General features: G+C 34.5%; 1 protein-coding gene across 1 annotated transcript in view; it reads right to left on the bottom strand.

The window, feature by feature from the left end:
* Positions 1 to 16,511, bottom strand: part of HDAC9 (histone deacetylase 9) — a 901,117-nt gene that overhangs the window by 180,061 nt on the left and 704,545 nt on the right. The window contains exons 21-22 of the mRNA XM_081800450.1: positions 13,672 to 13,791; positions 13,254 to 13,351 (exon numbers count right to left, since the gene is read on the bottom strand). Coding sequence (XP_081656576.1) covers positions 13,254 to 13,351; positions 13,672 to 13,791 — 218 coding nt within the window. The remainder of the gene's footprint in view (positions 1 to 13,253; positions 13,352 to 13,671; positions 13,792 to 16,511) is intronic.

Raw genomic sequence — 16,511 nt, forward strand, 5'->3', positions numbered from 1 at the left:
CAAATGAATTTTGGGGAGACATTTTTAACCCAAACTAGTGTCTAATGAAAAAACAAATATTGTCAATTAGCTGAGTATTCAAAGACTCTTTTCTTTTTTTCTGGTGTGTGCTGATAACAGGTTCATCACTGGCAAAAGTCTGTCAAGGGCCTCCTTAATTTCTTTTTGGAGAGATTAGGGAGTAGAGGCTCAGTTTTGTCTTCCTAACACTGACTGCCCTGAGTTCTCCTTAGGTTACTTGGGTAGAGCCATATCCTTATGGAGAACTACTACTGCCCAGTCCAGCCTGTGCACAAGAATACTCAGAAAGGAGTATTGGATGAATGGTCACCAGGATCATGCATGAAATTAGAACATATTAATGTCAAGTTTACTTAAATAATGCAAAAATAATTAACTTTATTTCAAAAGGAGCCAAGTCAGATGATATCATTCATGACTTTCTTACCCAAAAAGTGATAAACAGGACAGGAAATAGTCCCTGATTCCATGACCCTTGGCTTTTATGGCATGTCCAGGTCTCCTCATAGAGGGCTAAGGGTTGAATAATTATTACTTCATTAATATGCATAAACCATCTTTCTCAATTGGAGCAAAAGAGGAACACCAAAAAACTTCAGGAGGATGGGCTCCCTGGTGACACTAGAGCCAACCCCTAAGAGGGAGACTACCTCAATTTTCCTTGCTTCTTGGCTTTGGACTGGATCAGGAACCCTTTTGTGTAGCCTCTTTGTGAAAGATTCTAGAAGCAGGGCTTTAATCTTGTACAGTCTCCTGAGCAATCTTTATTCCTCAGGGTATCAGGACAACTCTAACACCACAGGAGGGTTCCTCACTTATTTCCACTTCAAAGGGGCATTAATAATAATCCTCCTTATTACAGAATCCAGCCAGACCTTTTTGGTGTGATGATTAATTGGGAGGTGTTGTATATATAAATTTTTTCACTATATCAGGTGCAATCATTTTAGCCCCTAAAAATAAATGCTCTTTCTGCAAAAAACAGGCACAAACAAAAATGTTTTGAAAAGTAATCACTTGTTTAAAAAATGGAAATTGGGCTTCTGTGTTGTAAGGAATGTATGGGCATAACGGTGAAATTCAACACTGGTAAATGATCTGACTACCTCAAAGTGAAGTTTTTGCCTTCCTACAGTGGCCTTTAACCCTGTCCTTTCCTCCAATCTGAGAAGAGCTGATGTTGATGGAACATATAATGGCCCCTTTCCTGTGTAGTAAAGTCAGCAATAAAGCTTAGTAATTAAGGGTACCAGGGAGGCCCAGCCCAGCAGGCTAGTGGTGTGGCGAACACTTTTAGAACTTCAAACAATATCAAAGTCACTAAGAAGCGGGCCTAGCTCAGTTCTGGTTTGAATTAAGCCTCACTTCCACACGCACTTTTCAAATCCAAGCTCAGACAAGAAAGCCAAGGCCTTCTGGATTTCATTAGAGCCAATTATCTTATCTGTTTCATCTCAGGCCTGACCCTAAGGCTGGCAAACAGCTATTCAGTGCATTTGTGTGGTTGTTTGAGAAAGCCTCCAGTCAGCCAATGGCCCGAGGACCTGCTAATTAAAACACTGTTGCCCCCCTGCCTCTAGTGATTAAATATTTTCAAGCTTTTGTAAATAATTTTTCCATTCTTTGCCCCAAGCCTCAAAGGTCCAATATATGCAGTAATTTATTTAGTTTGTCAGAGAATACTGTTGGAAATAGGGTCATAATGGAACCTTTGGAAATTTTTATACGTCTTCGTACTTCTGAAAGTGACAGTTTATAAACCAGCCAAATGTGTATACTGTTTCTGATGTAATTATGCCCTAATGGCCTTTCTCCTTTTGAAGTGATATAGTGTATAACAGGCTTACATTTTGTCAATAATCATATTTCCTCAAATGTCAACATGATATCTAACATCGGAATTTAATGGGATCATTTAAGTCCTAGAAATTATATCAAGGTATAGTGCCTTTGAGTTTTTTGCCTGAGGGTGGGTCACAGTCACAAAAACTAGTTTAGGAGGAAGACTAATCGAATTCTTGCTTGCTCTCTGTGGCAAGGAACAGCTAAAGAACACAGTGAGTTCTTTCCAGAACCAACTTCTGAGAAATCAGTGAGTGATAATGATGCCACTTCAGAAAAGAAAATACTCAAGAAGAACACTGAATTGAAAACTTTCCCCAGACCTAATTTATATATATTCACAGTGATCTGAGAATCTCAGAATGATACTTACCTTGCAACTGGACTGTGGGGAGGAGGAGGACATTAAGAGCTTCCTTTATAGCTCTGACATGCACCAAAGCACACATGGGTTGGTGAACACCCCAGGATGCCACCACAGCCCTCCTAACACGTGGACTTCCCTGCCCCTGTGCTCCTCAGTCTTCAAATGGCCACAAGCACCAAAGTGCATGACACTCCAGGCTAGCATGGATCAAACACAAACAGAGCCAGTAAACACATACAGACATCTTTCTTCCCTTCTACCCTGGGCACAGCCATACAGACTCACAGCTCTTCTAAGCCAATCCAGTCATGTTTTATTGGAAAAAAATAAAAATCCAGGGTTTTGTTTGTTGTTGTTGTTGCTCTTTTTGAAGTATTACAAGGAAAATGTTGGCAGGCTCATTAGCTACATCCAGTGTTCACTAACACACCTATGAAAAAGAACTGTGGCACTGAACAGCTCTGTTTCTGTTGTTCTTAAAATGACACTTTGGTCTTATCCTAAATAATAGGCTTTTAATAAAAACATCCACCAAAGGCAAACAATTAAACAATACATAAAGCACCAGGGGGCAACCTCGTGGTTTAGTTACAGTCTGGAGCCATTCCAGAGGAGAACATGTGGGTATTTTACAAGGAACAATGCGCTTTTCCAAAGTTATTATAAAACAACAAAATTTTAAATTGGGCCTCATAAGTCCTTCAAATTTGGTACAGGATTTCACGCTCAGCTCTGATAATGGGAGAAATCTTTACATATTAATTTCTTCAAAAGCATGTTTAGAGAACTGTATCAAACATCTTACACAAAAACAAGCACAAACATACATACACACACACACATATATATATATATATATATATTTATGGCAAATGTGTATATATGCCATGTCCATATACATATATGTATCTATATGTAATGCAATTATATGTATATATACATATATGTACGTATATATAGCAAACATTTATAATGCAATGATATTGATATAGGTCACTGCTGTTTTAGAAGACAAAATATTAATTTCTTAAGTTTTAAAAAAACTGACACTAGTAAACTAGCAGGTGAGTCATCCTTCTTGCCTATTAATTAAATATTTTTCATCTGGATTTTACATATAGTTATTTGGTATTTATCAACCGTCATATCCTCAAAAAAACCAAACTAAGTGGAATATATTAACAAACTTTGGCAGACTTCAGGTCTCTGAAAAATTCAGAATGTAATCAAACAATTTTTAACTAAATCAGTAAAATATGACACACACCAGATTTTATTATTTCTGACCCCGCCTTTTTCACCTGCTATAAATTATACTATATTGGTGTAATTATATTTATTGGCGAGAAAGGCATCACTGAATAATTTTTGCAATGTTATTTTCAATCTAGAAATCCTGCACTATAAAAGGGAATTAACAGTATCAGAAACTTGCACAAAGGAGAGAACTTGGATACATAGCAAAGTCAGAAGACTGATGTGGTAACTTTAATGTCTAAGAGACTTTCTCTGAAACTGAAAGCAGAGGGTCAAGTGACCAACTTTCTTTCAGCTACAAAACTTTTAAATTATAAATTCGTGTCCTCTCCATTCTTGCTCTGGATTGCAAATAAACTCCTCTTCACTATTTTGCCTTTGACTGTTGTTCAAGTAAAAATGTTCATTTGTTTCTGAAATTCAGTTTGTTATAGTAACTCCAATATGGCTTTAATTTCAAGTAGTTATGAACCAACAAAAAATACACATCCTAGGTAAAACAGTATTTTGTTTTCAAGTACAGCAATATGTATCTTTCCTTAATAGGTCAGATAATGTATAGATGTTATTTTCTTGATGGACTTTTCCACAATTGTCTTGGTATACAAAGTATCTCCAAATTGAAATGTAGATGGATTTAAAATTCTGCTAAGATCATACCTCTTCTCTTACTTTTTAAATTGCAAAATATAACAGCACTACATCATGGATATATATGCAAAATATAATGGAAGTATAATAGGAAGAAGGTTATTTTGCTAAGTCTTTCCCATTAGAAGTTATGTAGTTCATAAACCCACTGCCCTCCATATGGCTTTACAACAGCAATGCTGCTCTTTAGAGTAGAAGATGTTTAGACAACCAGTCCCAAGACTGTGGTGCCCACAAGAAAGATGGGCAGATTTGTAACAGATACAAGGCAAAGTCCTCACCCTTCTAGAAGAGTGCCAGAGGAGTTTAAATGTCTGCATAAATGAGAACAGATGTTGATTTACAAGTTTCATCTACATGACATCAAATCATTGGGATGAAATATGGAAAACTGAGTCTATCATCCAGATGTCTGATGTCATGCAAAGACTTGGACTATTTTCTGAAAGTCCTGCCTACCAGGAAATGGTGTAAACTTCAGCCCTGAACCTCAAAAGCAGTATCTGAACAGATTTTCTGTTGAACAGAAGCTTCCCTAAGATGACTCCTCTACCTCAAAGGTTAGTAAGTGAATAAGTGAATTTTTATTAGTGACCATTACATTTACCTCATTCTCAAAAAAGAGACTATAAATTTATATTTATGGTATATTAAAAATTCTATCTCTTCTTTCATATTTGTATCTCAATAAATTTAGTTATAGCAAACTTTAGGTATAAAATCATGGAAATGAAGGGGTATTATTCAGTTTTAAGTAAACACATCTAAGAACCCAAAGGCATTGAAATTTGATTAATAAACAGCCGTCCCATGAGAATAAATGACTTCTATTTGGTTTTATCTTAGCAGTAAATGAAGCATAATCTTAAAATATTCACTAAAATTGTGAAAAAGTAGGACTCCAGAGTTTCTTAATTATACTTATATAATAATTAAATGCACGACAATTCCATTTTTATAAAATGATATAATTTAAGTTAATGAATTGATCTGAGTTGCTCAACAGACCAAAAGATCTGCTATTTCTGGCCTAAAAAGCTCCACAATATTTCATGGAAAGCTTTCATCTCTTGATATCTCTGAGTATTACACATAAGTTGGAAGGATCTGTGCAAGGCAAGAGTTTTATAATCCATTGTTCCGTCTTGAAAATAAAAACAAGTAATTCCTAGTCACGCAAATTGCTTTCTTTCTTAGAACAGCTAGGGAAAAGATTTAATTTAACATAGCTACTCTTTTAATTAGTCCTTATTATTTGGAAAACTGTACCATTGCTACACAAATTCCTGGAAATTTTTGGCTTTAAAATTTCTAAGTCAGAAGGGAAAAATGTTGTCTTAAAATTTTTACAGTGGATCTGACCTTTTAAAATAATAATAAAAACTATGTTACAGCATTTGAACTATTTTAAATAGTTCTTCACTGCAGATAATATAATTCACCTTTCAAAAACTTCAAGCACTTCAAGATATTTCCTGGACTTTTTACCTGAGCTCTATACTGTCTAATAATATCATACCTCTTTGATGCTCAGTTCAAAAATGAAGTTTGCAAGTTTCCTAAGGAAGACAGGTGTGCATAAGATCAATTTACTCCCAGGGTCAAAGAGCAGAATTCTAAGGGTATCTAGAGACACACACCTATAGAAATTGTAATTTTTTTGATGAAAATTGGTACAATATGTTGCACAGATGAAAGAGAAAAAAATGTTCTTAAACTATACTTGTTGCTGAAACTAAAGAACAGATAGAACTGACAGCTTTCTAAAATTTATTCTTATGGATCTTTTTCTTTTGACCTGTTCTGATAAAAATTCTCAAAACATCTCTACATGCTGAATATAAAGAAAAGAATCTGGGCAATGAATAAAACTGTTGATCACACAAGCAATAAATTCATAATGCATTGCTCTTCATTAAAATAAAATATCAATAGATGAAAATCATTTGTTCCCAAGATTGATTGACAAGTTCGGATTTGAAGCCCATATCTTCTTTACTAGCCAAGTCTTTTAGAAAGAGAAAATGTGGGCCTGATTTGTGAGCTATGATAAATGGTCTGGGAAAGATGGTAGTAGGGCCAATTTGATATGTACAGTATTTCATATTGGCAAATTGCTTCAAGAAATTCCACCCTCTTTCCCAAAATGTCTTCAACATCCTTGGGAAAATACACACTATCATGAGCATAATATATTTGGTTGTCACTAACAATTGAGAATCCATTTCAAGACTGGGAAGCATCAACCACAGCTCTTATAGACAAAATAAGACCCCAAATCATTTTGCAGTATTGAGTATGATTTTTAGATGACAACAAATCATTCTTTATTTCAAAATTGGATCTAAAAATTCATTTATCAATCTACATTCCATTAAAATTTAATTTGGTATTTCTCAGGTTCAATTACATGCCCATTTCAAAAAATCTTAAATCTTAAATGTATACATAAAAAGAAAACATTTATTTTAACAAAGAGGGAAAAATATATTTCCCATTGTAAATAGTTTGGTTATCAAAAGGAAGAAAAAATATACGGGTTTCATTTGATAGGCTCCCTTATTACGTCAGATGAGGTAGAAAGGCAGAAAGGGGAGTGGCTTGGGAGTTATTATATGATACAACGGTAATAAAAATCTAGGACTTATTTTCAATTTTAAAATACTATTGCCAATTTAGATGTCCAAATCAAATGTTGGATCGACTAAAATGCATTTGCAAAGACTTTCCCACTACATTATTGTTTTGTCACTCCTACTCTTGATAGAGGAACTATAGTTTATAGCTTAGGGCCAAAGGAGTACTGTCTCCACATTCACATTTGTTGCCACTGAGTCCCTGCTCATCATTTACCAGTTGTGTGACATCAGGAAACCACTGAAACTCAAAAGGGGTTTGGTATCCTCATGTAGCAATTGTGAGCACTTAGCTCAACAACTTGTAAAGATGAAAAGAAATGAGCAACTAGCAAATATTAAGTCTTCAGTGAATGGTCTATATTACTATGCTATTATTATCATTATGTTATTACTTTTATAATGATATTACTTCCCATTCTCTTAGCATTAAATTATATTAAAATATAATAAACAGAATAATAACCATAAAAATATTTACTTAGTTGTCATTACAATAGAAGAGAACATATTTATTATGATCTCATCTCATTTCTTCTTCTTTTTTTAAAGATTTTATTTATTTAAGCCATCTCTACACCCAGTGTGGGGCGTGAATTCACAACCCCAAGATCAAGAGTCCCATGCTCTACCAACTGAGCCGGCCAAGCACCCCTCATCTCATTTCTCAGACAAAATTTAGCAACCTCTTTTTCAACCTCTTGCATATGACAAGAATATTAGAAGCCAGTGCTCTAAAATTAATTAGAATAGTGATGATATGTTTGTTAAAATAACAAAGAGAGAAAATAAAATGTTGTACTTACTTAATGTGCCCTGACCAAAATTACTTCCAATCATTCCATGGTAAACTAGACCTTCTGACTAGCTACGAAACACTTGCTCTACGAATATGACAATAAAGGGCTCAATTCTTTGCGTTCAAGTTAAATGTATGTTCTTTATTTTTGCCACAAGTGGAATATGAATCATGGAAAACCATGGTTCCTATTTTAAAGATGCTGCACCTAGAGCAGAATCCAGTTTGATAAACTGACAATAATTATGCTATCTAGTCAAGTTTCTAGTCAGTCTTGTTTTAATGGATTTTCAATTTGCTTTTATCATTAAAGCAAACAGGTGTGAACCAAAGCCAGGAGAAAAAGATACAGGCTGTATCAAGTGATTGGACTGCTTTGATGATGTAACAAATACACAAATTTTTAAACATTCTACTTGGTTATGTGGTCAAAGTATTTTAGCAAAAGCTACATCTGCAAGTACAAATATTTTGATTAGAGATACTTCATAAGTCAACAAAGAAAAAATAGTTTATAAAAAAGTAACAACAAGAATTTTGACTAGATATTTATTTTCTAGATTAGAAAACTCACTCAAATCTCCTTTTTTAGTTGGCATACTAACAGTCCCAGTGAAATAGAGTCATTCAGAGTTTTCCCCTGAGGTGAATATTCCTGGATAACTGATATTTATAAATCCTTTGCCTTTTGGAAATCTTCACCATTAACACATATTAATTATGGTACTATAGACTATAACACATTGGCTTGGAGAGTTGTTATTTTTTTAAAGATTTTATTAATTTATTTGAGAGAGAGAGAGAGAGAGCACGCACACGCTTGCATGCAGGAGCTGGGGGGAGGGGCAGAGGAAGAGGGAGAAGCAGACTCCCTGCTGAACAAGGAGCCCCAAAGTGCTGCTGCTAAATCCCAGATTCTAGGATCATGACCTATGCTGTAAGCCAAACGCAGACACTTAACCAACTGAGACACCCAGGTGCCCCAAGAGTTGTTATTTTTTAAATAACAACTTGTTTGAATCTAAGGAACTCATACCAACAGTTTTTTTCCACTCTTTTTTTTTTTTTGAAGATTTTATTTACTTATTTGACAGAGATAGCAAGAGCAGGAACACAAGCAGGAGGAGTGGAAGAGGGAGAAGCAGGCTTCCCACCGAGCAGGGAGCCCAATGTGGGGCTCGATCCCAGGACCCTGGGATCATGACCTGAGCTGAAGGTGGTTGCTTAACGACTGAGCTACCCACGTGCCCCTATTCCACTCTTTTAAATAGTTCTCATTGTGCGCCCAATGAGTCATTTATTATTTCAACAAAACCTTCTGAATTTAAGGGGCTTGTACTTTATTTTTGAAATTAAAAAGCCACAAAGGGGTTGTCATTCATTCATTTGTTGGATAAAATAGGCAAATTTCAAGAACTGCTAGTATCTTACCACACTGGAAGTTGCTACTCATTTTTTTAAACACTCAGAGATGTTGCCCTCATTAGATTTAATTAGAAGCATGAGATATTGTCTCCTGTCCACTACAAACTATTTAAATGGTTTTATATAAATAATCACTCTAACATTTGCAGAACTCTTAAAGAATTAATCTTTAGAAAAATATGGTGTAACCAGTGCTCATCTAGTCACTACAGATGAGAATAATTGATATATATATATATATATATATATGGTTTTTTAGAGAGAGAGAGAGTGTGTGTGTGTGAGCAGGGGGAGGAGTAGAGGGAGAGGGAAGGAGGGAGAAACTTAAACAGGCTCCACACTCATCATGGAGCCTGATGTGGGGCTCCATCTCAGGACCCTGAGATCATGACCTGAGCCGAAATCAAGAGTCAGATGCTTAACTGACTGAGCCACTCAGGTGCCCCTGGAAACAATATTTTGAAGTGATTGAAACAGAGAGTGCTTAGCAGGCATTCAATATATTTACTGAATGGAAGAGAAGACACCTGACAATATTATAAGCAAATGAATGGGTGTTCAATTTTCCTTGTAAAGTATACTCCTTGAAGGGCCAAGAGATAGTTAGGTTTCAGACTTCTGCTAGGTTCACTTAATACCAGGGGTTTCCAATGCTTCTACTGTAGCCAGTATCATTCCTTCTCTCTTTGACTCATTCATTTATTCTTTGATTTATTCAGCCAATATTACTGAATAGCTCTTCTTTGCCATGCTGTGTACTAAACATTTGTGACTTAGATCGGGGGTGAAGGTCTTATATTTTGGTAAAAGTTTACTGTGCTTTATCACTCTTCAATCTTTTAAGTCATGAATAGTAGAAAAGAGCAGCAATGTGGTGTGACAGATTTTAGAGCCATAAACTGAGTTCACACCATGGTCCTTACAATTAGAAGTTCTGTGGCTTATACAAACCACTTAAGAATTAGTCATAATTTTAATAAAATTTCTAATCTAGGACCTGGCATGTAAGACCTCAATCAAAACAGCCATAATTATTTTATAAAATGGTAGCCTTGGAATACATTTTAGTTCCACATAAAAGATATTTTACATTATTGAACATTTTAAAAACTAATGAAAAGTCTTAAATATATCCTTCAATAATTTTAGGGATAAACAGTAACTACATGGAAGAAATAACTAATTATGTGAACTAATTTAGATATTCTATTAAATTTTTTAAATTATCTTTAAAGCTTACAGCAAACACGAAAACGTTTTGTTTGCCTGCAAAATTCTTTTTGCTATAGAAGAAATACATAATAGAAGCCACAAGAATAATATATGTGACAAATGTAGGTTGGTAAAATAAGCAGCCATCTTAAATCCCCCTATAGCTTTACAGAGAGAAGCCTTCCCTTCAAAGATACTTATCACAGTCCAGAAACAATTAAAAATTAAGAAAAAAGAAAAGGCATCATTAATTTTTTCCTCCATCTCCATATTGTGCACCCACAAAAGATGCCAAAAAGATCTTCAGTTTTAGTACTGGGAAACAAGGGCTATATTACTAAGTATATGCTTATAAGGTAATACTACATCAAAAATTATTTTGGAGTATATCTCACTAAAGCCCCAGATTAGAAAGGATTTTATATATTCCGATTCTTTGCCAACAAAAGAGTTTATGGAGTATGATCTCTATTCCTGCCAGGCAATCCCACCCTTATGCTCTTAAGCCAACAGAGCAAGATCATTTCATGACTCCATGCTTTTCATAGTATTCTCTCTTTCTATTATGAGTTCGCCCCACTCCAATTCCTTTACCCCTTGAAACTCCTGCTCATCCTTGAAAGCACAGGTCGAACAATACTTGATAAAGCCTTTCCTGAAACCCTGCAGGAAGAGTTCATCAATTTTATCCTCTCTTATGTCTAAGCACATCCATTCTCTAGAACAGTGGGTTATCACTTCTTTTATGATGCTTGAAAGCAAGTCAGCTCAAAATTCCAAGGGCTCATCACTGTGCCTGGCATATAATATGTTTCTATGAATGTTTTTGAATGGATGACTTACTTTCTTGATTCCTCTATAACAAGTTCACAAGTACTTCTAGTCATACAAGTTGAATGGCAAACACAGTATAGTTCAAAATTAACAATTATTATGGTTTAAATCTGGTTCTTAAATAATTATAAATATTAAAAGCTACAGTTTTACATTTCTGCAATCTAGCTAAATAATATTGCCTCCTCTATTTAAGCTTAGACATGGTGACTGCACTGGGAACTACAGAAAAGTTTGCTAATATAGGGTCCACATTCAGGCAAAGAGAAGGTGCCATTCTTGAGGACATTAAGTCACTTTCAGGAGCACTTGATTCACTTACCATTTCATTCAAAAAACAGTAACATATACTTAATATCTGTTTTCACATTATCTAATTATTTAATGAAATTGTTGTGTTCAAAGGGGTTCTTTGTAAACATTCTTACCACCCATCATTCACTTTGTGATGTGAGAACAAGTAGTACAAAATATAAATTCTCCTTCCCTGCTGGGTATGCATAATCCATTTTTAAGTAAAGCCATGTACCCCAAATAGTATTATGATAATAAAAAACTAAGAATTTGGTATTATAGATCAGTGGTATATAATCATTTGTTATAGTAAGGTTGAGAATTTAATGTGTGTATCATGCAAGTTATCAAGTTAACTTGGTAAACAAATGAATTCATATGTGATATAATACTAAAGTCTATTATCCCATTAGAGTTCCTTTAAGATATTAATAATGTTTCTGAAGTTGCAAATTTAGGTAAACAGAATTTATAATAATGAAACTCCTAAAGTTTCTTAATGCAATTTTTTAGTTTTATTGTAAATTAACCTAAAATATCTTCATAAACAACATAAGTCTTTAAGCAAATAAACTTATTTCAGCTATTTTTTTCTATAAATAGTATAGATATTTGAATATATGTATTTTTTTAAATAAAAACCTGGAATGTGTGTAGAATTTTCCTTAGTATCCTAAAACAAAACCAAATATATTTACTTTTAATGTATTTTCTTGAAAATAGTGATGACTTTTAATGTATTTTCTTGAAAATAGTGATTTTCTGTCATTTTTCCTGGGCCTATCTTCAAATGAAAAATGACTCTCACATGAAAAATTGAAGAATGCATTGTATATAGGACAGCAGAAACTCACCCAAACTTCACTTATTGAAAAATTTGCCTACTATTTCCTTAAGTTTCAAATACATTAGCAATGGAATATCCCCCCTTGGGAACTTATAAGTGATAAATTTAAAAATAATGCTTCTAAGATCTCTTATGTAGTTGTTTTTGCTTTCAACTAAACAAAACACCCCCGAAATCACGCATTACCAATAGGTTAAAATCTCCTAAAATCTTGCAAGTGGGTACATATTAACACAATCTGATAGTTCTCCATAAAACAGTCCTTTCCAAGGACTAAACATACTTTTTTAACTCTAGAGAATAAAAATGACTTTTTTAACAAAACCTCAATATTCAAAAAGAAAGCTTTTGATTCGTTGCATTTCTTGCTTAATTTTAAAAGTTCTTTGTTTAGAAGGACAAAGTAGAATACACTATGTATATATAAATATACATTTCAATTACTGCCTACATTTTGTAGAGAACTGAAAACATAATTAATCAGTTGATGTTTTAATGTGAGACGTAAAATATTTTATGCAAGAGAAAAGTCATTTACTCTACCACGAAATGAGATTGTCTAGGCCAACATTCCAAAAGTAAGCTAGCTCTGCAGAACCAAGAATGCTGAGTGGTGCTATGTGCAAAAGGGAATCTGTAGTCTAGTGAAGTTTGGGAAATGCCTGTTCAACAAAGTTAAGTAGGTAATGAAGGCCTTATCAGAGCATCTAATATGCTAATATCCATTCTAAATCACAACATATGTTAGAATAGGCACAAATTTCCAGCACTACTTAATAAATCTTTTTTCCTTATCTTTTTTGCAGAGAGGGGGTAACATGCCTGGGTCACTGGCCAATATACCTGTACAACTACAACTAGGTCTTGATGTACCTTTTTTCTTACACATATTCTTTATGTGGCTTTGTAGCTATATCCAGGTCCCCTAAACAAAACATTTTTTGGAGCTTTAATGGAATGGCTCCTTTAGCCACTTTCCCTTGTTTAAAACTTATATTTCTCTTTTACATTTGGTGTTGTTTCAATAGACATTTCTAATTTGCCACTTTCAGAAAAAGAAGTACCAACCTGAATGCTTCAAGGTACTCTATATCTCCCATCGGGGGATCAAGGCCACCTGTCCAGGCAATATTTATATTGTATCCTTCTCCAAGGCCTGTTCCAACCTAGGAAGAAAAAAAAAAAAACAACACAACACAGTGGGTAGAGGAGGATGCAGGGAAGAAAGCAAAAAGTGAGGAAAACAAACACATGTGAGCTCTTGAAATAAACATCAAACAACGTGTCAAATCAGCCCAACTTTGCTTGACAACCAGTGCTCTGGGTTATGCACTTGTTCTGCACTGGTTCTTGGTCCCATGGGACAATTCAGTAATCTCGTGTAATTTAAAACACCAGAAAAGGACAAGAAAATTAGGGGTAATCATGCAATGCAATTACCTGAAAGATAAAAATAAAAGTGGGGCTCTAAAGAAATAAACCGAACCTCATTTGGGGCTCCACTGCCAGGGAAAAAGTTCCCTTCATCATAGCGATGGAGTGAAATATACAGGATGCTGGGGTCAGCATAAAAGGCCTGCTGTGTACCATTTCCATGGTGAACATCCTACAGGGAAAAGAAAACAGATGACAAATACAGTCATGTTAACTCTGCGTGGAGACAACTTTTCTTATTTCTAGTTCCCTTTTTTCCCCACCCTCCTTCTCATTTTCTGTCTTCTCACTATGTCCCTCCTTCTTTCTCCTTTCAGCTTGCTTCCACACCACCCCCTTTACTTCCTGAACTTTCAGGCAAATTACCCTTTAATGCACTCATTTTTTAAACTGGCTTCTAAAAATCAGGAAACCACAGCGAACATGCCCTGGAGACTCCAGATGAGCAGTCATTGAGAAAGCCCAGTCCTTTGGTACAATTAGATATTTATACACCGGCCCTTTGTACTCTTTGCTTCAGTGATGGAATCTCGCATCCTGTTTTATGGAGGAATTTTATGACTTATTAACTGCCAACAGTTCATAACCCCTCAGGCTTAATTAACTAGCCTCATTGGCCTCTGAAGAAAGACTAATGTTTAAACTACAAACAAGTATTTTGCAGAAGGATCTATGGCTTACAGAGCATTTTCGCAATTCTTGACAGAACACTGAACATACGTGTATGCACTGATTTGCCAAGTCCCACCATTAAGGTCAAAGGCTTTGCAGCCAGCTGAGTAAATTGGCCTTCTTGGAGCATTCAGTTCAGTTAGCAATCCCTCACCAGTTAGAATCACTTCAAAAGAGACGCCAGATGCAAAAAGGACTTCATACTTTATTTTGGTAAAATCGTGACAGCAAGAGTAGAAGACACAGGAGCATGAGCTCATCAGCTATTAAATCTTTTGGGCCACGCAAAAAGATGGCACAGAGCTTCATGCAATCTTGTCCAATCTGCCTAATTTTGGTATTATATCATGGCTCTCTTCCCTAGCCTCCTTCCTTTTCTTTTTTTCCCCCCACACCATACTATCCCTTCCTACAAAAAAAAAAAAACCAAAAACAAAAACAAAAAAAACCCCTGTATCATTAAAATGAATGAAAAAATTCTTAGGACATCTGTATATGATAATGATTGAACTCTTAACAGTTATTTGCTGGTTCTGTAGTTTTATGATATAGACGTATGCTGGAATTGATGAAAGAAATGGGAAAAATAAAACTAATAGCATTTTAAAAAACGTCTTCACTGGAGGACCTCAAGTGTTAAGAATCTCAATTAATATGCTTCCTAGTATCTCCTGAACAAAATAAAATAAAAAGCTCTCAAAAGTGAATAATCTACATATTTGTATTCAAAATAATATTACTGCTACATGTGTAACATATATAATTTCAAGTTTTTTTAAAACAAGTTTTAGTCACTTGTAACTATAGACTTACATTGTACTTTATTTTATATCAGTAAAAATCCTATTGGTTTCAACAATGATTCCTACAACTTTGCATCAGGCATTACATTAAACAGCTTGTATGGATTACTAACAAGTATATGACATATATGATATTATCTCTAATTTAAAAGATAAGTAAACTGAGATTCAGAGAGTTTCAGTAATTTACCAAGACTATACAGAGGAAAAGTTGCAAGAGTGGGTCTTGAATCCATTTCTTACTCCCAACTCATAACCATCATATATTAACTTATACTTAATATTCATTACCTCTTTGATCCTCTTAGCAAATCTGTGAAGTAAGAGTGGTGGTCATCATTGCTCCTTATTGAGGTTTATATAACTTGTCTTCACTTCAACCTCTAACCCAGAACTCCCTCACTAAATACCACTAAAGCCTCCCTTTGTTGGATTCTGAAAGCCTGTACTGAACTTGCTATCCACAGTGTAGACATACACTAATCATCTCCTCCTCTTAAACACATATCCAAAAATCAATTAAGGAATCATAATATATTGGGGAAGGTATGCATCCAGAAATTTGTTTTGGCTCAAGGCATACACACTGGGGGGGAAAATAGCTTACTGAAAATATACTAATCCCTGGATTTCTGAATGTTTAAAAAAAAAAAAAAGGAAGGCAGAGATAGCAAAACTATTTTCCTTTATCTGAACAAAAATGAAACTAACCCACATTGTCTTTTGAGTTGCTACTGGATACCTAGAGGATGGACAAACAAGATACTATGAAAAACAACAATGAAGGAATGTCTGCATTTTTACTACATGATAGATTTTTTACTACATGACAGATTTCTTACAGCACTGTAAGAAAAATCTGCTCTGGCCCTAAATGGGTCTACACTTTGAAAACCAGAAAAATAATGCCTTGATTACTTTTGTTTCTTTAGTGATGTTGTAAAGGTTTACTTAAAAAGGTCAAATAAAAGATGATAAATTGTCTCAGATATAAAATCATTGGTCTTGAAAAATGTGTTGGGTACTTACTGCATACATTTCTGAATAAGAAATATAGTCTTGCCCACAGTCTAATAAGGGTTCAACAAACATTAGTCATTAAAATACACAAACCCATTCTAAAAATACTTGGATAATTCTTGATTTCATGTTCACATTCACAAAGTATTTAGGAATAAAGGTAAATCCAAATATACCTTTAGTTTTGGGCAACAATTTATAATGTAATCTTGAGAATACTTTTTCAGCTTTCTCTGCTGCAAAATATTCATAAAAAGTACTTACTATTCAGGTATGATCTGAGGATTTTCTCTCCATAGCAACAAATATATACTAGACTAATGTAAGAAAATTATTGGTGACTGTGAGGAATTATTATTATTATTTTTTTTTATATATACACATTTTGTAGTTACTT

The sequence above is a fragment of the Leptonychotes weddellii genome, chromosome 12 (genome assembly GCF_054177405.1).
Source record: "Leptonychotes weddellii isolate Sample4059 chromosome 12, ASM5417740v2, whole genome shotgun sequence".
Lineage (NCBI taxonomy): Eukaryota > Metazoa > Chordata > Mammalia > Carnivora > Phocidae > Leptonychotes > Leptonychotes weddellii.